The sequence below is a fragment of the Chlorocebus sabaeus genome, chromosome X (genome assembly GCF_047675955.1).
Source record: "Chlorocebus sabaeus isolate Y175 chromosome X, mChlSab1.0.hap1, whole genome shotgun sequence".
Lineage (NCBI taxonomy): Eukaryota > Metazoa > Chordata > Mammalia > Primates > Cercopithecidae > Chlorocebus > Chlorocebus sabaeus.
In genome coordinates, this window is record NC_132933.1 from 151323913 (window position 1) to 151342229 (window position 18317).

Consider the following 18317-nt stretch of genomic DNA (forward strand, 5'->3'; position numbering starts at 1 on the left):
GGAAAGGAAGAAGGAAAGGAAGGAAGGAAGGGAAGGAAGGAAGGAAGGGAAAGGAAGGAAGGAAAGGAAGGAAGGAAGGGAAGGGAAGAGAAGGAAGGAAAGGAAGGAAGAAAGGGAAGGGAAGAGAAGGAAGGGAAGGAAGGAAGGAAGGAAGGGAAGGAAAGGAAAGGAAGGAAGGAAAGGAAGGAAGGGAAGGAAGCAAGGAAGGAAGGAGAGGAGAGAAGGAAAGAAGGGAGTGAGGCAGGGAGGGAGAGAAAGAGAAGGAAGGAAGGAAGAAGGAATGGAGAGAAAGGAAGGAACGGAAGGAAGAAGGAAGGAAAGAAAGAAAAGAAAAGAGAATAAAAGGAAGGAAAGAGAGAAGAGAAGGAAAGAAGGGAGTGAGGCAGGGAGGGAAAGAAAGAGAAAGAGAAAGAAGGAAGGAAGGAAGGCAGACAAGACACAGGGAGGGAAGGAGGGAAGGAGGGAGAGAGGGAGGGAACAGACAGAAAGAACAGACACACAATGAACATTTTTCTCACTGTTCTCAGGGAAGAGGATCCACGTGGAGAACGGGGGACTGGCCACTCGGACGGTGTAGTTGGTCACTTCACATAAGGAAATGGCTCCGAACTGGCAATAGCTGCTGTTCATTGCCTGAGAGAGACACACGGGAATGTGATGGCTGCGGAGAGACCATGCTGAATTTGATGCTAAGGATGTTCGGATGTTTCCTGAGGTCGAATTTCGCTCTTGTCGCCCAGGCTGGAGTGCAGTGGCGTGATCTCGGCCCACCGCAGCCTCTCCCTCCCAGGTTCAAGCCATTCTCCTGCTTCAACCTCCCGAGTACCTGGGATGACAGGTGCCCGCCACCACGCCCGGCTAATTTTTAAAGTATATTTTTGGGTAGACAGTAGGGTTTCACCATGTTGGTCAGGCTGGTCTCGAACCCCTGACCTCAGGTGATCCGCCCGCCTCGGCCTCCCAAAGTGCTGGGATGACAAGCGCGAGCCACCGTGCCCAGCGTGCGGTTTGGTTTTCCACCAGTCCTAGGTTAGCCTCGTTTCATTTTCACGTCCACCCTGTCCAGTGTGTGCCACCTTAGACATCCCACGGATGGGGAACCAGAGTCTCCAAACTCACTTCAAATCCCACAGCTGGCTTCGGGCCAGAAGCCAGGCACTTACGACAGCAGCGACGGGAGCAGTACTGGTTCTCAGATTCCTGCGGGAGACGGAAACGTCTCGTTTGTCAACCGTACAGAATAGGATTTACCGGCATAGAATAGTCGGTGCCTTTGATACACTCCACGCCGGTCACGTTTCTGTTCAGGTCCCACATCAACTGCTGAGCCTTTTCTTTCATCCTTAGATTCCTGATTGGTGGATTTGGATCTAAAATGGTGACAGGTTGGAGTTAGAAGAGATACACACAAACCTTTTTTTTTTGGAGACCGAGTCTCGCTCTGTCGCCCAGGCTGGAGTGCAGTGGCGCGATCTCGGGTCACTGCAACCTCCGCCTCCCGGGTTCAGGCGATTCCCCTGCCTCAGCCTCCCGAGTAGCTGGGATAACAGGTGCACGCCACCACGCCCGGCTAATTTTTTGTATTTTTAGTAGAGATAGCATTTCACGGTGTTAACCAGGATGGTCTCGATCTTTTGACCTTGTGATCTGCCCGCCTTGGCCTCTCAAAGTGCTGGGATGACAGGCGTGAGCCACCGCGCCCAGCTGATAGACAACAATCTTAAAACGACACTGTAATGGGGTATGGTTCTTTGTTTGTTTGTTTGTTTGTTTGTTTGGAGAGGGAGTTTTGCTCTGTCGCCCGGGCTGGAGTGCAATGGTCCCATCTCGACTCACTGCAACCTCCACCTCCCGGGTTCGGGCGATTCTCCTGCCTCAGCCTTCCGAGTAGCTGGGATAACAGGTGCCTGCGACCACACTCGGCTAATTTTTGTATTTTTACTAGAGATGGGGTTTCACCCTGTTCACCAGGATGGTCTCAATCTCCTGACCTCATGATCTGCCCACCTTGGCCTCAAGACAATCTTAAAACAGCATTGTAACGTATATATTTTGTTTGTTTGTTTGTTTTTGAGATAGAGTTTTGCTCTGTCACCCAGGCTGGACTGAAGTGGCATAATCTTGGTTCACTGCAGCCTCCGCCCTCCTGGGTTCAAGTGATTCTCCTGCCTCAACCTCCCGAGTAGCTGGGATAACAGGTGCCCGACACCACAGCTCAGCTAATTTTTGTATTTTTACTAGACATGAGGTTTCACCCGGTTAGCCAGGATGATCTCAATCTCCTGACCTTGTGATCCATCCACCTCGGCCTCTCTAAGTGCTGGGATTACAGGCGTACACCACCACAGCCAGCCAGTACACAACAATCTTAAAACAGCATTATAATGGGTACGTTTTGATTGTCTGTTTGTTGTGAGACGGAGTCTCACTCTGTCGCCCAGGCTGGAGTGCAGTGGCACGATCTCGGCTCACTGTAACCTCCTGTGCCTCCCGGATTCAAGCGATTCTCCTGTGTCAGCCTCCCGAGTAGCTAACAGGTGCCCACCACCACACCTGGCTAATTTTTGTATTTTTACTAGAGATGGGGCTTCATGATGTTGGCCAGGCTGGTCTCGAACTCCCGACCTCACGTGATCCACCTGCCTCAGCCTCCCAAAGTGCTGGGATGACAGGCATGAGCTACCAAGCCTGACTGAGAAGTGGAGTTCTATGTAGGCAGGAGACTTGTGTGAGCTGGTAGAAGTCATAAACCGGACAGGCGCGGTGGCTCACGCCTGTAATCCCAGCACTTTGGGAGGCCGAGGCGGGCGGATCACCAGGTCAGGAGATCGAGACCATCCTGGCTAACACGGTGAAACCCCGTCTCTACTAAAAATGCAAAAACTAGCCAGGCGAGGTGGCGGGCGCCTGTAGTCCCAGCTACTCAGGAGGCTGAGGCAGGAGAACGGCGCGAACCCGGGAGGCGGAGCTTGCAGTGAGCCGAGATCACGCCACTGTACTCCAGCCTGGGCGACAGAGCGAGACTCCGTCTCCAAAAAAAAAAAAAAAAAGAGAAAAGAAAAAGGAGGAGGTCTCTCTTAGCCATCAGAGACCTCAAGATAGTTCATAAATGACCTGTACAAACATGTTAAAGGCAATATTCTTTTTTTTTTTTTTTTTTTTTTTTTTTTTTTTGAGATAGAGTCTCGCTCTGTCACCCAGGCTGGAGTGCAGTGGTGCGATCTCGGCTCACGGCAACCTCTGCCTCCCAGGTTCAAGCCATTCCCCTGCCTCAGCCTCCTGAGTAACTGGGATGACAGGCGCCCGCCACCACACCCAGTTAATTTTTTGTCTTTTTAGTAGAGACGGGGTTTCACCATGATGGCCAGGCTGGTCTCGAACTCCTGACCTCAAGTGATCCACCCGCCTCAGCCTCCCAGAGTGCTGGGATGACAGGCGTGAGCCGCCGTGCCCAGCCGGTAAAAGGCAATATTCTATCACATTTTGCTGGTCACCCGAGGTGAGAAACAGACATCAGATATTTCTCCAGGCTTTATCTCTGATCGGCCACTTAGAAAACTTGAGGAAATGACTCTGTCAACTGTAAGGATCTTGAGTGGTTATCAAGGTCAACAACCCGGGTCTGATAAGCAAGACCAAAACAGAAGAACATCTAGATTTCTGACATTATTTTCCCCTAACTTTGAAGCATAATTTATTCCTTCAAACAAACTCACTGAGAAAAAAATTCTTATAAGGCTATTATTTATTTACTAATTTTATTTATTTACTTATTTATTTATTTATTTATTTATTTTGAGACGGAGTCTCGCTCTGTCTCCCAGGCTGAAATGCAGTGGCACGATCTCAGCTCACTGCAACTTCCGCCTCCTGGGTTCAAGGGATCTTCCCAAGCAGTTGGGACGGGAGGTGCACGCCACCATGCTCAGACTTTTTTTTTTTTTTGAGACGGAGTCTTGCTCTGTCGCCAGGCTGAAGCGCAGTGGTGCAATCTCCGTTCACTGCAAGCTCCGCCTCCCGGGTTCAAGAGATTCTCCTGCCTCAGTCTCCTGAGTGGCTGGGACTACAGGTGCGCACAACCACGCCCAGCTAATTTTTGTGTTTTCAGTAGAGACGGGGTTTCACCATGTTGGCCAAGCTAGTCTTGATCTCCTGACTTTGTGATCTGCCCGCCTCGGCCTCCCAAAGTGCTCTGTCGCCCAGGCTGGAGTGCAGTGGTGTGATCTTGGCTCACTGCAACTTCCACCGCCTGGGTTCAAGTGATCCTCCTGCCTCAGCCTCCCTAGTAGCTGGGATGACAGGTGCCCGCCACCACGCCCGGCTAATTTTTGTATTTTTAGTAGAGACGGGGTTTTACCATGTTAGAAAGGCTGGTCACGAACTCCTGACCTCGTGATCCACCCGCCTCGGCCTCCCAGAGTGCTGGGATTACACACTTGGGCACGGTGGCTCACACCGGTAATCCCAGCACTTTGGGAGGCCGAGGTGGGTGGATCACCTGAGGTCAGGAGTTTGAGATCAGCCTGGCTAACATGGTGAAACCCTGTCTCTACTAAAAACAGAAAAATTAGCCAGGCGTGGTGGCGGGCACCTGTAATCCCAGGTACTTGGGAGGCTGAGCCAGGAGAATCAATCGAACCCGGGAGGCGGAGGTTGCAGTGAGCATTGCACTCCAGCCTGGGCGACAAGAGTGAAACTCTGTGTCAAAAAAAAAAAAAAAAAAAAAAAAAGTTAAAGAATGAAAAGCAAATTAAAGTTAAAAGAAATTCAAGCTAAAAGGAAGCCCCTGTAATAGCAGACAGTAAAAACGAATGAAAAAAAGGCCGGGCACGGTGGCTCACACCTGTAATCCCAGCACTTTGGGCGGCCGAGGCGGGTGGATCACTTGTGGTCAGGAGTTCGAGACCAGCCTGACCAACATGGCGAAATCCTGTGTCTATTAAAAAAAAAAAAAAAATAGAGAAATTAGCCGGGCGTGGTGGCGGGCACCTGTAATCCCAGTACTTTGGGCGGTCGAGGCAGGCGGATCACTTATGGTCAGCAGTTCGAGACCAGCCTGACCAACATGGTGAAATCCTGTCTCTATAAAAAAAAATATATAGAGAAATTAGCTGGGCATGGTGGTGGGCACCTGTCATCCCAGTACTTTGGGAGGCCAAGGTGGGTGGATCACTTGTGATCAGGAGTTCAAGACCAGCCTGACCAACATGGCGAAATCCTGTCTTTATAAGAAAAAATAGAGAAATTAGCCGGGTGTGGTGGTGGGCACCTGTAATCCCAGCACTTTGGGAGGTCGAGGCGGGCGGATCACTTGAGGTCAGGAGTTCGAGACCAGCCTGACCAACATGGCGAAATCCCGTCTCTATAAAAAGAATACAGAAGTTAGCCGGGCATGGTGGTGGGCACCTGTCATCCCAGCGACCCGAGAGGCTGAGGCAGGAGAATCGCTTGAACCCGGGAGGCGGAGGTTGCAGAGAACTGAGATCACGCCCCTGCACTCCAGCTTGGGTAACAGAGTCAGACTCTGTCTCAACAAAAAAAAAAAAAACAAAAAAAAGAAAGCAAATGAAAACATAAGATAAACCATGCAGGAAACGGACAATGGTAAACTGGCACTCCGGATCCCAGCGTGCGAGTTTCATCCAAAGACCTCACATGGCGTCTGTGTCACCGTCAGGTGCCTGCCTGTGACATCGTATTGCAGTCGTGCCAGACGCTGCATTACAGGGAACTTGGCGACGGGTACAAGGAGGTCTCTGAGTCATTCCTGACCCGCCGCGCGAGCCTCTGCCATGTGCTCAACGTAGAAAGTCTCCCCAAAGAACAGCAGGTGACATTGTGTGTTTGTCCCCCCCCACCCTCCACCGTCGATTTTTTTCTCCAGCTCTTACCCTCCTTGGTTTGCAGGAGACAGGGCGTGGCGACCAGGAGGAGCATCAGCCAAAGGAGGACCATCGGGAAGGCAGCTCCCGAGGGCAAGACGGAGGTGCCTGCTGGAGGAGAACGGAGAGTCAGGCAGCGGGAACTGGCTGTGAAACTGGGTTGCAGGTAACGCAGGAGCTGCTTCTGGAGGGAAAACTACTGAGTGTGCATGTGTGTGTGTCTGTGAGTGTGCACAGGCACCTTTGCACACGCATGTAGGTTGCAGTGTGCTTGTACATGTGTGCATTGTGTGCACGAATATCCGTGTGTGTGTACGTGGGTGTATACGTGTGCTGCCTGTGTGTAGCCATGTCTGTTTGCACGTTTGCACATGACCACGTGCATGTACTGTGCACACGTATCTATAAGCATACGTGGCTGTGTGCCTGCCCATCTGTGTACACTTGTGTGCCCGTGTGTATCTGGGTGCACACATACGTGTCTGTGTGTTTTGTTTTCTGTGTGTGACAGAGTCTCGCTCTGTCATCCAGGCTGGAGTGCACTGGTGTGATCTCAGCTCGTTGCAACCTCCGCCTCCCGGGTTCAAGCGATTCTCCCGCCTCAGCCTCCTGAGTAGCTGGGATGACAAGCACCTGCCACCACGCCCAGCTAATTTTTTTTTTTTTTTTTTTTTTGAGACGGAGTCTCGCTCTGTCGCCCAGGTTGGAGTGCTGTGGCCGGCTCTCGGCTCACGGCAAGCTCCGCCTCCCGGGTTCACGCCATTCTCCTGCCTCAGCCTCCCGAGTAGCTGGGACTACAGGCGCCCGCCACCTCGCCCGGCTACTTTTTTGTATTTTTTTTTTAGTAGAGACGGGGTTTCACCGCGTTAGCCAGGATGGTCTCGATCCCCTGACCTCGTGATCCGCCCGTCCCGGCCTCCCAAAGTGCTGGGATAACAGGCTTGAGCCACCGCGCCCGGCCTGTTTTTGTTTTTTGAGACAGAGTTTCGCTCTCGTTGCCCAGGCTGGAGTGCAGTGACGCGATCTCGGCTCACAGCAACCTCTGCCTCCTTGATTCAAGCGATTCTCCTGCCTCAGCCTCCCGAGTAGCTGGGATTACAGGCAGGCACCACCACGCCCAGCTAATTTTGTGTTTTTAGTAGAGATGGGGTTTCACCATGTTGGCCAGGCTGGGTCTTGAACTCCTGACCTCAGGTGATCCGCCCGTCTCTGCCTCCCAAAGTGCTGGGATTACAGGCGTGAGCCACTGCGCCCAGCCTACATTTTGTATTTTTAGTAGAGACAGGGTTTCGCCATGTGGACCAGGCTGGTCTCGAACTCCTGACCTCAGGTGATCCACCTGCCTTGGCCTCCCAAAGTGCTGGGTTACAAGTGTGAGCCACTATGCCCGGCTGTGTTTGTGTGTTTTCATGCATGTGTATCTGTGCGTGTGTTCCATGCATACACATATGTGCATACACAAATACACACGCAGGAGACTCTGCCTGTGTGCGTGCCTGCATGTGCCTAAAAGTGCATATTTATGTGTGTTCGTGTGCATGCATGTGCATTTCTGTGTGTGTACGCATCTGTGTGTGTGTCAGCCTTTCCATTTTGAAAGAACCTCTACCGGCCGGGTGCGGTGGCTCACACCTGTCATCCCGGCACTTTGGGAGGCCGAGGCAGGTGGATCGCCTGAGGTCAGGAGTTCAAGACCAGCCTGGTCAACATGGTGAAACCCCGTCTCTATTAAAAATACAAAAATTAGCAGGGCATGGGGACACTCGCCTGTCATCCCAGCTACTCGGGAGGCTGAGGCAGGAGAATCGCTTGAACCTGGAAGGCGGAGGCTGCAGTGAGCTGAGATCGCACCACTGCACTCCAGCCTGGACGACAGAGAGAGATTCCACCTCAAAAAAATAAAAATAAAAAAAGAAAGCAGATGAGGTCACGTATATGTTAATTATCTTGATTTAGCCATTCCACAAAGTATACATGTTTCAAAACAGGGTTAGACACCACAAATATATATAATTTTGTCCATTACAAAAATAATTTTTCACACGCCTGTAATCCCAGCTACGCGGGAGGCTGAGGCAGGAGCATCTCTTGAACCCAGGAGGCGGAGGTTGCAGTGAGCCGAGATCACACCACTGCACCCCAGCCTGGATGACAGAGCGAGACTCCATCTCAAAAAAAAAAAATAAAGAAAAGAAAAAGAAAAATGAAAATTAGCCAGATGTGGTGGCAGGTGCCTGTAGTCCCAGCTACTCAGGAGGCTGAGGCAGGAGAATCGCTTGAACCCGGGAGGCGGAGCTTGCAGTGAGCTGAGATCGCACCACTGCACTCCAGCCTGGACGACAGAGCGAGACTCCGTCTCAAAAACAAAACAAAACAAAAAAAACGGATAGCCAGTTCTTGGCTCCGGCTGTATCCACAGACCAGGAAAGCTCATCCCCTGTGGCACAGCGGGAAACTCAGATGACAAAGCAGGGGAAGGAAGTTTAATTAGAATTATGAGTCAACGCAGACAGAAATTCTTAAGTGGCTGCAGTTACCGTAACAAAGGGGTGCAGGGCCTCAGCCTCCTGGCCTGGAACTGTTTCCGATGTCCCAGACAGGGTGGTTCTCCTACACTGTGCTGTGGGGTGATAGCTTTCTTTCTCTTTCTTTTTCTTTCTTTTTCTTTTTTTTGAGACAGAGTCTCACTCTGTCGCCCAGGCTGGAGCACAGTGGCGCGATCTCGGCTCACTGCAGCCTCCGCCTCCCCGGTTCAAGCAATTCTCCTGTCTCAGCCTCCTGAGTAGCTGGGATTACAGGCACTCGCCACCACACTCAGCTAATTTTTGTATTTTTAGTAGAGAAGGGGTTGCACCATGTTGGCCTCGAACTCCTGACCTTAGGCGAACCTCCCATCTTTGCCTCCCAAAGTGCTGGGATGACAGGTGTGAGCCACCGCGCCCAGCCTACCATGTTTTAAAGAACCAAATGGCTTTAGCATCAGTAGGCCTTGCAAGGCAACAGGCAGTGTCTAGAGTCTCCATTCGGACAGAGTCTGTGTTCAGCTCAGCCAAGAGACCAGGGGGTGAGTGCCCATAGTGGCCACACGGTCCAAAGTGTGCTGGACACACCACGCACAGTCACACTTGCCTGTAGGGGCCGTGGTCCAGGAAGACACCGGAGAACGTTGGGACATCTGAGCTCTTAACATTTATTGATTAATATTTTCACTGGCCAGGCGCGGTGGCTCACGCCTGTCATCCCAGCACTTTGGGAGACGGAGGGGGGTGGACTGCCTGAGGTCAGGAGTTCAAGACCAGCCTGACCAACATACAAAACATACTAAACATACAAAATCTCTACTACTCTACGAAACATACAACATTGCTACTAAACATACAAAAATTAGCCGGGCGTAGTGGCGGGTGCCTGTAGTCCCAGCTACTCGGGAGGCTGAGACAGGAGAATGGCTTGAACCCGGGAGGTGGAGCTTGCAGTGAGCCGAGATCGCACCACTGCACTCTAGCCTGGGCGACAAGAGTGAGACTCTGTCTCAAAAAACAAAAAAAAACACACCACCACTTCTATCTTCTAGAACATTGTCGTCACTCCAAAGGAGACCCCAGGTTCATTAAAGACCCGTGCTTCCCCCACCCAGCCCCTGGCAACCACTCATCCACTTTCTGTCTCTGTGGATTTGCCTGTATCTGGACATAGGGAATAAATGCAATCGTACAGACACTATGTATCTTTTTGTATCTGGCTTCTCTCAGGAAGCATGATGTCCTCAGTGTTCTCCCACATTGCCACCTGTGGCAAAGCCCTGTTCCTTTTCATGGCTGCGTAATATTCCACTGTGTGGATGGACCACATTATATTTCTCCATTCATCTATAGAGGGGTATGAGGGTTCTCTCTACCTCTTGGCTACCGTGAATAAAGCTGCTTGTTCCTTTTTCATGGCTGCGTAATATTCCACTGTGTGGATGGACCACATTATATTTCTCCATTCATCTATAGATGGGTATGAGGGTTCTCTCTACCTCTTGGCTACCGTGAATAAAGCTGCTTGTTCCTTTTTCATGGCTGCGTAATATTCCACTGTGTGGATGGACCACATTATATTTCTCCATTCATCTATAGATGGGTATGAGGGTTCTCTCTACCTCTTGGCTACCGTGAATAAAGCTGCTTGTTCCTTTTTCATGGCTGCGTAATATTCCACTGTGTGGATGGACCACATTATATTTCTCCATTCATCTATAGATGGGTATGAGGGTTCTCTCTACCTCTTGGCTACCGTGAATAAAGCTGCTTGTTCCTTTTTCATGGCTGCGTAATATTCCACTGTGTGGATGGACCACATTATATTTCTCCATTCATCTATAAATGGGTATGAGGGTTCTCTCTACCTCTTGGCTACCGTGAATAAAGCTGCTTGTTCCTTTTCCTGGCTGCGTAATATTCCACTGTGTGGATGGACCACATTATATTTCTCCATTCATCTATAGAGGGGTATGAGGGCTCACAGCACCTCTTGGCCACTGTGAATGAAGCTGCTTGTTCCTTTTCATGGCTGCATAATATTCCACTGTGTGGATGGACCACATTGTGTTTCTCTATTCATCTATAGATGGGGGTATAAGGGCCATCTCGACCTCTTGGCTACCGTGAATAAAGCTGCTTGTTCCTTTTCCTGGCTGTGTAATATTCCACTGTGTGGATGGACCACATTATATTTCTCCATTCATCTATAGATGGGGGTATAAGGGCTGTCTCGACCTGTTGGCTACCGTGAATAAAGCTGCTTGTTCCTTTTCCTGGCTGCGTAATATTCCACTGCATGGATGGACCACATTATATTTCTCCATTCATCTATAGATGGGTATGAGGGCTCACGCCACCTCTTGGCCACTGTGAATAAAGCTGCTAGGAGGGACCTGAGGTTTCACCAGCCATCTGGGACATTCTGAGTCCCACCAGCCTTTGAAAACCACTGAGAACACCATGAAAAGACTGGGGTCCCAGCCCCAAAAGCGGCTACCCGGCTGTCAGTCAGCCCACCCTGGGCGTGAGCTCTTTCACTAGCTTTCTAATAAACAGGGAACTCTGTTTATTAGAACCTGCGCTTTGTAATAAACAGAGAACTCTAGGCACGTGTAGGTGTTTACGTTTTTCTAGCAAGCACGCCAAAAAACCAGAAAACACAGTAACATTACTTCTAACGCTATCACCTTTCTCAACCCAAGGCGTCTAAGATGACATGACGGCTTCCAGCACGCGAGCCACATGCCAACGAGGAATGAGATCGCAAACATCCTTCTTTGGTTACTGGGCCGTTCAACGTGCCGTGTGGTACCCACGGACGGCAGGTCTCAGCGGAAACCGGTTCGGTGCCAATGAATGCCCCGTGTCTGCCAGGACGGATTCAGGAACCCACCGTCCATTGCGTCCCCTGCTTTCCGTACCTTAAATGCAGATCCAAGTCCTGTGTGGAAGAAACAGCACGAAAGGTGTCTCTGGAGTGTCCCAATCTCTATCCTATCAGAATAGGATGTTTCGGATATTTTCTGTGTGTGCTACAAGCAGCTTCCCCGGAGATAAACTGAAGGTTATCCTCCCAGATTGAGCTGTTTTATAAGCTCCAGCCGGGGCCCCACCCCGGAAAGTCAGACCCAATGAGGATCTGGCAGTGGGGAGGGGGCCGTCAGAGACCCCCTTTCTCTCCCACGGGCTGGGATCCCGGGGTCAGCAGGTTCGTAACCCGCGGCAGACTTTCCTTGAAAGATTCTTTGTTTGAAATTTGTCATGTTCCCCGTTCTCATTTTTTTTTCTGCCAGTGTTTCTGTTTGCTATAATTAGAATTCAGGCTAGCTATTCAAGCAGGATTGGGCAACTTCCTGACAGAGTAAATTCAGCCCTGGAGGGGTGAATGCTGGTATCCAGGGGCTCCTGCCTGTGTCTCCTCCCTGTGCCCAGACAGGGGAGGTGGCTCCCGGTCTCAGATGACGGCTCTTATTAAAGATACATTAGTGGCCAGGTGCAGTGGCTCACGCCTGTCATCCCAGCACTTTGGGAGGCCGAGGCAAGTGGATCACCTGAGGTCAGCAGTGCGAGACCATCCTGGCCAACAAGGTGAAACTTCTTCTCTAGTAAAAAAAAAAAAAAGAATTAGCGAGGGATGGCGGCAGGTGCCTGTAATCCCAGCTTCTCCGGAGGCTGAGGCAGGAGAATAGTTTGAACCTGGGAGGCAGAGGTTACACTGAGCCAGGATGGCGCCACTGCACTGCAGCCTGGGTGATAAAGCAACACTGTCTCAAAAAAAAAAAAAAAAAAAAAAAAAGATATCTTAGTGATCAGGTGTGGTGGCTCACGCCTGTCATCCCAGCACTTTGGGAGGCCGAGGCAAGTGGATCACCTGAGGTCAGCAGGGCGAGACCATCCTGGCCAACAAGGTGAAACTTCTTCTCTAGTAAAAAAAAAAAAAAAAAAAAAAAAAAAAAGAATCAGCAAGGGATGGCGGCAGGTGCCTGTAATCCCAGCTTCTCCGGAGGCTGAGGCAGGAGAATAGTTTGAACCTGGGAGGCGGAGGTTACACTGAGCCAGGATGGCGCCACTGCACTCCAGCCTGGGTGATAAAGCAACACTGTCTCAAAAAAAAAAAAAAAAAAAGAGATATCTTAGTGATCAGGTGTGGTGGCTCACGCCTGTCATCCCAGCACTTTAGGAGGCCGAGGCAGGTAGATCACCTGAGGTCAGGAGTTCGAGACCAGCCTGGCCAACATGGTGAACCCTCGTCTCTAGTAAAAATAAAAAAATTAACCAGGCATGGTGGCAGGTGCCTGTCATCCCAGCTTCTCCCAAGGCTGAGGCAGGAGAATTGCTTAAACCCGGGAGGCGGAGGTTGCGGTGAGCCGGGATGGCGTCACTGCACTCCAGCCTGGGTGACGAGAGCAAAACTCCGTCTCAAAAAAAAAGAAAAAAAAAAGCCCTTTGTAAAGTCCAGCCCCAAATGGCGCACCCACCGACGTGTCCCCGGCTTCCCTTTCCAACGCTGAAATCTGTTATTTCTGTTTGCTCAGCACACGCACTCCCAGACACCCCTTCCCCTCCCTCTGAATTTATCAGCTCTTCTCGTTCTTGGCACCCTTTTCAATTCCAGCCCAACCTCAGCTGGTCCCTGGAGCCCCCACCTTGCAGCGGTTCCTTTTTTTTTTTTTTTTTTTTTTTTTTCCAGGCTGGAGTGCGGTGGCGTAATCTCCGCTCCCTGCAACCTCTGCCCCAGGTTCAAACGATTCTCCTGCCTCAGCCTCCCGAGTAGCTGGGATGACAGGTGTCTGCCCACCACGCCTGGCTAATTTTTTGTATTGTTAGTAGAGACGGGGTTTCTCCATGTTGGCCAGGCTGGTCTTGAACTCCTGACCTCAAGTGATCTGCCTGCCTCGGCCTCCCAAAGTGCTGGGATGACAGGCGTGAGCCATGGAGCCCGGCCCTGCCCCGGCTTGTTTTCTCTCCCCTGCTGTTCCGGGGTGAGTTACCTCTCTCCCCACCGCCCCCTAAATTGACGTCCGCCTGGAGTCTCAGAACCTGACCTTACTTGGGAAGAGCATTGTTGCTGATATAATCAACTCCAGTGAGATTTTCTGGGAGCAGGGGATGACGAGGCAAAACTACCCCACGCTTTTACCTCAGAATGGCTCCCGTTACAACACACACAGGCGCTGGCGTTACACGGCCGTGGGAGGAGGCAGAGAAGTGAGTCAAAGTGTGATTTGGGGCAATGGACTCTAAAGGCAGTGACAGGTGTCCTTCTGAGAGATAGAAGAGGAGACGCAGACACAGAGGAGAAGGCCACGTGGAGACGGAGGCAGAGACTGGAGTGATGCGGCCACAAGCCCAGGGACGCCTGGAGTCCCCAGGATCTGGGAGAGGCAGGAAGGATCCTCCCCTGGAGCCTCCAGAGGGAACTGGATACAGCTGTAGTGGATTAATCTGTGGCCCTCAGAAAGATCTATCTGTGTCCTAATGCCCAGACCTGGAATAAGGCCTTATTCAGCAATAGGGTCTTTGCAGATGCAATTAAGTGAAGGAGTGTGAGATGAGATCCTCCTGGATGAGGGTGGGGCTTAAATCCAATGACAGGTGTCCTAAGAGACAGAAGAGGAGACACAGAGGTCTTTGCAGATGTAATTAAGGTCAATCTGGAGATTACCTTGTCCTGAAGTAGATGGTCCTTACATGCAAAATGCTATCATAGGTGTCTTTCTAAGAGACAGAAGAGGAGACACAGACACAGAGGTGGAGGCCACATGGAGACAGAGGCAGAGACTGGAGTGATGCGGCCACAAGTCCAGGGACGCCCGGAGCCCCCAGGAGCTGGGAAAGGCAGGAAGGACCCTCCCCTAGAGCCTCTGGAGGGAGTGTGACCCTGAGAAAGTTGAATCTCAGACTTCTGGTTTCCAGGACTGCAAGAGAATAAATTTCTGTTGTTTTAAGCCGTCCAGTTTGTGCTCATTTGTTTTGGTCAGCCAAGGCACCTACAGCACCCAGTCCCTGGGTGGTCAAAGTCCTGCCTCCCCCAGGGGATGGACTCCTCTCCTACTTCCTCCTACAGGTTCAGAATTCATGTCTTTTTTTTGGAATCGGAGTCTCGCTCTGTCGCCCGGGCTGGAGTGCAGTGGCAGGATCTCAGTTCACTGCAACCTCCGCCTCCCGGGTTCACGCCATTCTCCTGCCTCCGCCTCCCGAGTAGCTGAGATTGCAGGTGCCCGCCACCACACTGGGCTAATTTTTGTATTTTTAGTAGAGACGGGGTTTCACCGTGATGACCAGGCTGGTCTCAACTCGTGACCTCAGGTGATCCACCCGCCTCGGCCTCCCAAAGTGCTGGGATGACAGGCGTGAGCCACGGCACCCGGCCCCAGAAGTCACATGTTGTTGAGGATTCAGGCATTTCTGAAATGAGCGGCGTTGGACGTGCAATGCCCATTCCCAGCGCAGACGGCTTGGTCTGGGGTCCCCCTGGGTCTGGGACCCTGCTGTAGGCAGACAGGGGTGACAGGTGGATTCAGAAAAGAACAAAGCACATCAAAGTCCTACGGTGAGACCCTGAGGGCCTGCGGCTGAGGACACAGCTGGGCCCGTGTGCGGAGGCACCCGTGTTCGACGCCGCCATGCCCTTGGCGTTCTGGGCAGAGGCTGACTCTGATGCACCAACCTGGGTGGGGCATCGCCCACCAGCTCTGGGGAAACAAGGGCCTGGGAAGGAGAGGCTGGAGACGGGCACAGGCGGCGACCCAGGCGGACTTGAAACGCAGGAGGAGGTGCCAGGCGGGTCCTAGGCAGAAGCGTGGAGATGACAAGGGGATGACGAGGCAAAACTACCCCACGCTTTTACCTCAGAACGGCTCCCGTTACCACACACACAGGCGCTGGCCTTACGCGGCCGTGGGAGGAGGCAGAGAAGTGAGTCAACGTGTGATTTGGGGCAATGACCCTGAGTTTCCACTGTTTCTCAAAAAAAAAAAGAGAGAGAGACAGAGAGAGACCGGGCGCCGTGGCTCATACCTGTCATCCCAGCACTTTGGGAGGCCGAGACAAGCGGATCACCTGAGGTCAGGAGTTCGAGACCAGCCTGGCCAACATGGTGAAACCCCGTCTCTACTAAAAATACCAAAAATTAGCCAGGCGTGGTGGTGCACACCTGTCATCCCCACTACTCAGGCGGCTGAGGCAGGAGAATCCTTTCAACCCAGGAGGTGGAAGTTGCCGTGAGCCGAGATGGCACCACTGCACTCCCGCCTGGGCGACAGAGCAAGACTCCATCTCAAAAATCCATCAATAAATGAATCAACAAACCTTTTGGTCACGTGCTGTTCACCCCTAAGAACTTCAATGACAAGTGAAACTCCTTCTCAGAAAAAAGGGAGAGAAGGATGCAGTTGGGACCAGGTTCTCTAGGGATTTCCTACAAGGATTCTGCCTTTTACTCTGAGCGGTGGGATCCATTACAGCAGCAAGAGGAGCTGGCTGGCTCTGCTTCTGTTTTTCAGTGCGTGTCTCTGGCACAGGGTGGGGGCTGTGGTTGCACTTACAGTGAGTTTTATTGATTATTTATCATTATTTTATTTTAGTTAACTTTTTTATTTGAGATGGAGTCTCGCTCCATCTCCCAGGCTGGAGTGCAATGGTGTGATCTCGGCTCACGGCAACGTCCGCCTCCCGGGTTCCCGCCATTCTCCTGCCTCAGCCTCCCGAGTAGCTGGGACGACAGGTGCCGCCACCACGCCTGGCTAATTTTTTGTATTTTTAGTAGAGACGGGGTTTCACCATGTGGGTCAGCCTGGTCTTGAACTGCTGATCTCAGGTGATCCGCCCGCCTCGGCCTCCCAAAGTGCTGGGATGACAGGCGTGAGACAAGCAGCCCATCTAATTTTTTTTTTTTTTTTTTCCCAGAGACAGCGTCTCGTTCTGTCTCCCAGGCTGGAGTGCTATGAAGTGGTACGATCTTAGCTCACTGCAGCCTTGAACTCCTGGGCTCAAGCGATCCCCTCTCCTCAGCCTCCCAAATAGTTGACGTCGATGTGTCCGGCTAATTTCTTAATTATTTTATAGAAATGGGGACCTTGACTGGGTGCGGTGGCTCACACCTGTCATCCCAGCACTTTGGGAGGCCGAGGCGGATGGATCATGAGGTCAGGAGTTCGAGACCAACCTGGCCAACATGGCGAAACCCCATCTCTACTAAAAAACACAAAAATTAGTCGGACGTGGTGGCAGACGCCTGTCATCCCAGCTACTCAGGAGGCTGAGGCAGGAGAATGGCTTGAAGCCGGGAGGCGGAGGTTGCAGTGAGCTGAGATGGTGCCATTGTACTCCAGCCTGGGCGACACAGTGAGATTCTGTCTCAGAAAACAAAACAAACAGAACAACAAGAAAAGAAAAAGAAAAAAGAAGGGAAAGGAGGGAGGGAGGGAGGAAGGAGACAGAGAGAGATGGAGGAAGGAGACAGGGACAGAGGGAGGAAGAGAGAGGGAAGGAGGAAGGAAGGAAGAAAAGGAGGGAGGGAGGGAAGGAAGGAAGGAAAAAACGAAGGAAATCAAGGAAGGAAAGGAGACAGGGAGAGAGAGGAAAGGAAGGAAGGAGGAAGGAAGAAAAAAGGGAAGGAGACAGGGAGGGAGGAAGGAGACAGGGAGGGAGGAAGGAGACAGGGAGGGAGGGAGGAAGGAGACAGGGAGGGAGGGAGGAAGGAGACAGGGAGGGAGGAAGGAGACAGGGAGGGAGGAAGGAGACAGGGAGGGAGGAAGGAGACAGGGAGGGAGGAAGGAGACAGGGAGGGAGGAAGGAAGGAGACAGGGAGGGAGGAAGGAGACAGGGAGGGAGGGAGGAAGGAGACAGGGAGGGAGGAAGGAGACAGGGAGGGAGGAAGGAGACAGGGAGGGAGGGAGGAAGGAGACAGGGAGGGAGGAGACAGGGAGGGAGGGAGGGAGGAGACAGGGAGGGAGGAAGGGAGGAGACAGGGAGGGAGGAAGGAGACAGGGAGGGAGGGAGGAAGGAGACAGGGAGGGAGGAAGGAGACAGGGAGGGAGGGAGGAGACAGGGAGGGAGGAAGGAGACAGGGAGGGAGGGAGGAAGGAGACAGGGAGGGAGGAAGGGAGGAGACAGGGAGGGAGGAAGGAGACAGGGAGGGAGGGAGGAAGGAGACAGGGAGGGAGGAAGGAGACAGGGAGGGAGGAAGGAGACAGGGAGGGAGGGAGGAAGGAGACAGGGAGGGAGGGAGGAAGGAGACAGGGAGGGAGGGAGGAAGGAGACAGGGAGGGAGGGAGGAAGGAGACAGGGAAGGAGGAAGGAGACAGGGAGGGAGGAAGGAGACAGGGAGGGAAGGAGGAAGGAGACAGGGAGGGAGGAAGGAGACAGGGAGGGAAGGAGGAAGGAGACAGGGAGGGAAGGAGGAAGGAGACAGGGAGGGAGGAAGGAGACAGAGAGGGAGGAAGGAGACAGGGAGGGAGGGAGGGAGGAGACAGGGAGGGAGGAAGGAGACAGGGAAAGAGGGAGGAAGGAGACAGAGAAAGAGGGAGGAAGAGAGAGGAAAGGAGAGAGGAAGAAGGGAAGGAAGGAGACAGGGAGGCAGGGAGGGAGGGAGGGAGGAGACAGGGAAAGAGGGAGGAAGAGAGAGGAAAGGAGACGGGAAGAAGGGAAGGAAGGAGACAGGGAGGGAGGGAGGGAGGGGGGCAAGAAACTTGAGCAAAATCTCCAAGCGTGCAGCCTGAACCGGGTCGTGGTCTCGCTGTTGGAAGTCTCAGGGGCTGTTTTATCGTGAGGCCTCCCCAGATGGCAAGGAGAGAGAACCAAGGCTTTGGGGGCCCCTCCCAGGGTGCCTCTACCCCGACTGTAACTTCCCCACCTGCTGTGGTCCCTGTGAGCGGGGATGGGGTTGAGGGAGCCCTTACCCCACCCA

General features: G+C 52.3%; 1 protein-coding gene across 3 annotated transcripts in view; it reads right to left on the minus strand.

Moving 5' to 3' along the window:
* IL3RA (interleukin 3 receptor subunit alpha) overlaps positions 1 to 11777 on the minus strand; it is a 37684-nt gene extending 25907 nt beyond the window's left edge. Inside the window, exons 1-4 of one of the 3 annotated variants that reach the window (XM_073013909.1) lie at positions 11329 to 11775; positions 5892 to 5993; positions 1252 to 1370; positions 519 to 633 (exon numbers count right to left, since the gene is read on the minus strand). In XM_073013909.1, coding sequence (XP_072870010.1) covers positions 519 to 633; positions 1252 to 1370; positions 5892 to 5955 — 298 coding nt within the window. In that variant the 5' untranslated portion in view covers positions 5956 to 5993; positions 11329 to 11775. Of the gene's footprint in view, positions 1 to 518; positions 634 to 1251; positions 1371 to 5891; positions 5994 to 8419; positions 8618 to 11328 lie in introns of those variants that run through there. The other 2 variants (XM_073013910.1, XM_073013911.1) reach the window with 2 other exon arrangements.
* Between the last annotated feature and the right edge of the window lie 6540 nt (positions 11778 to 18317).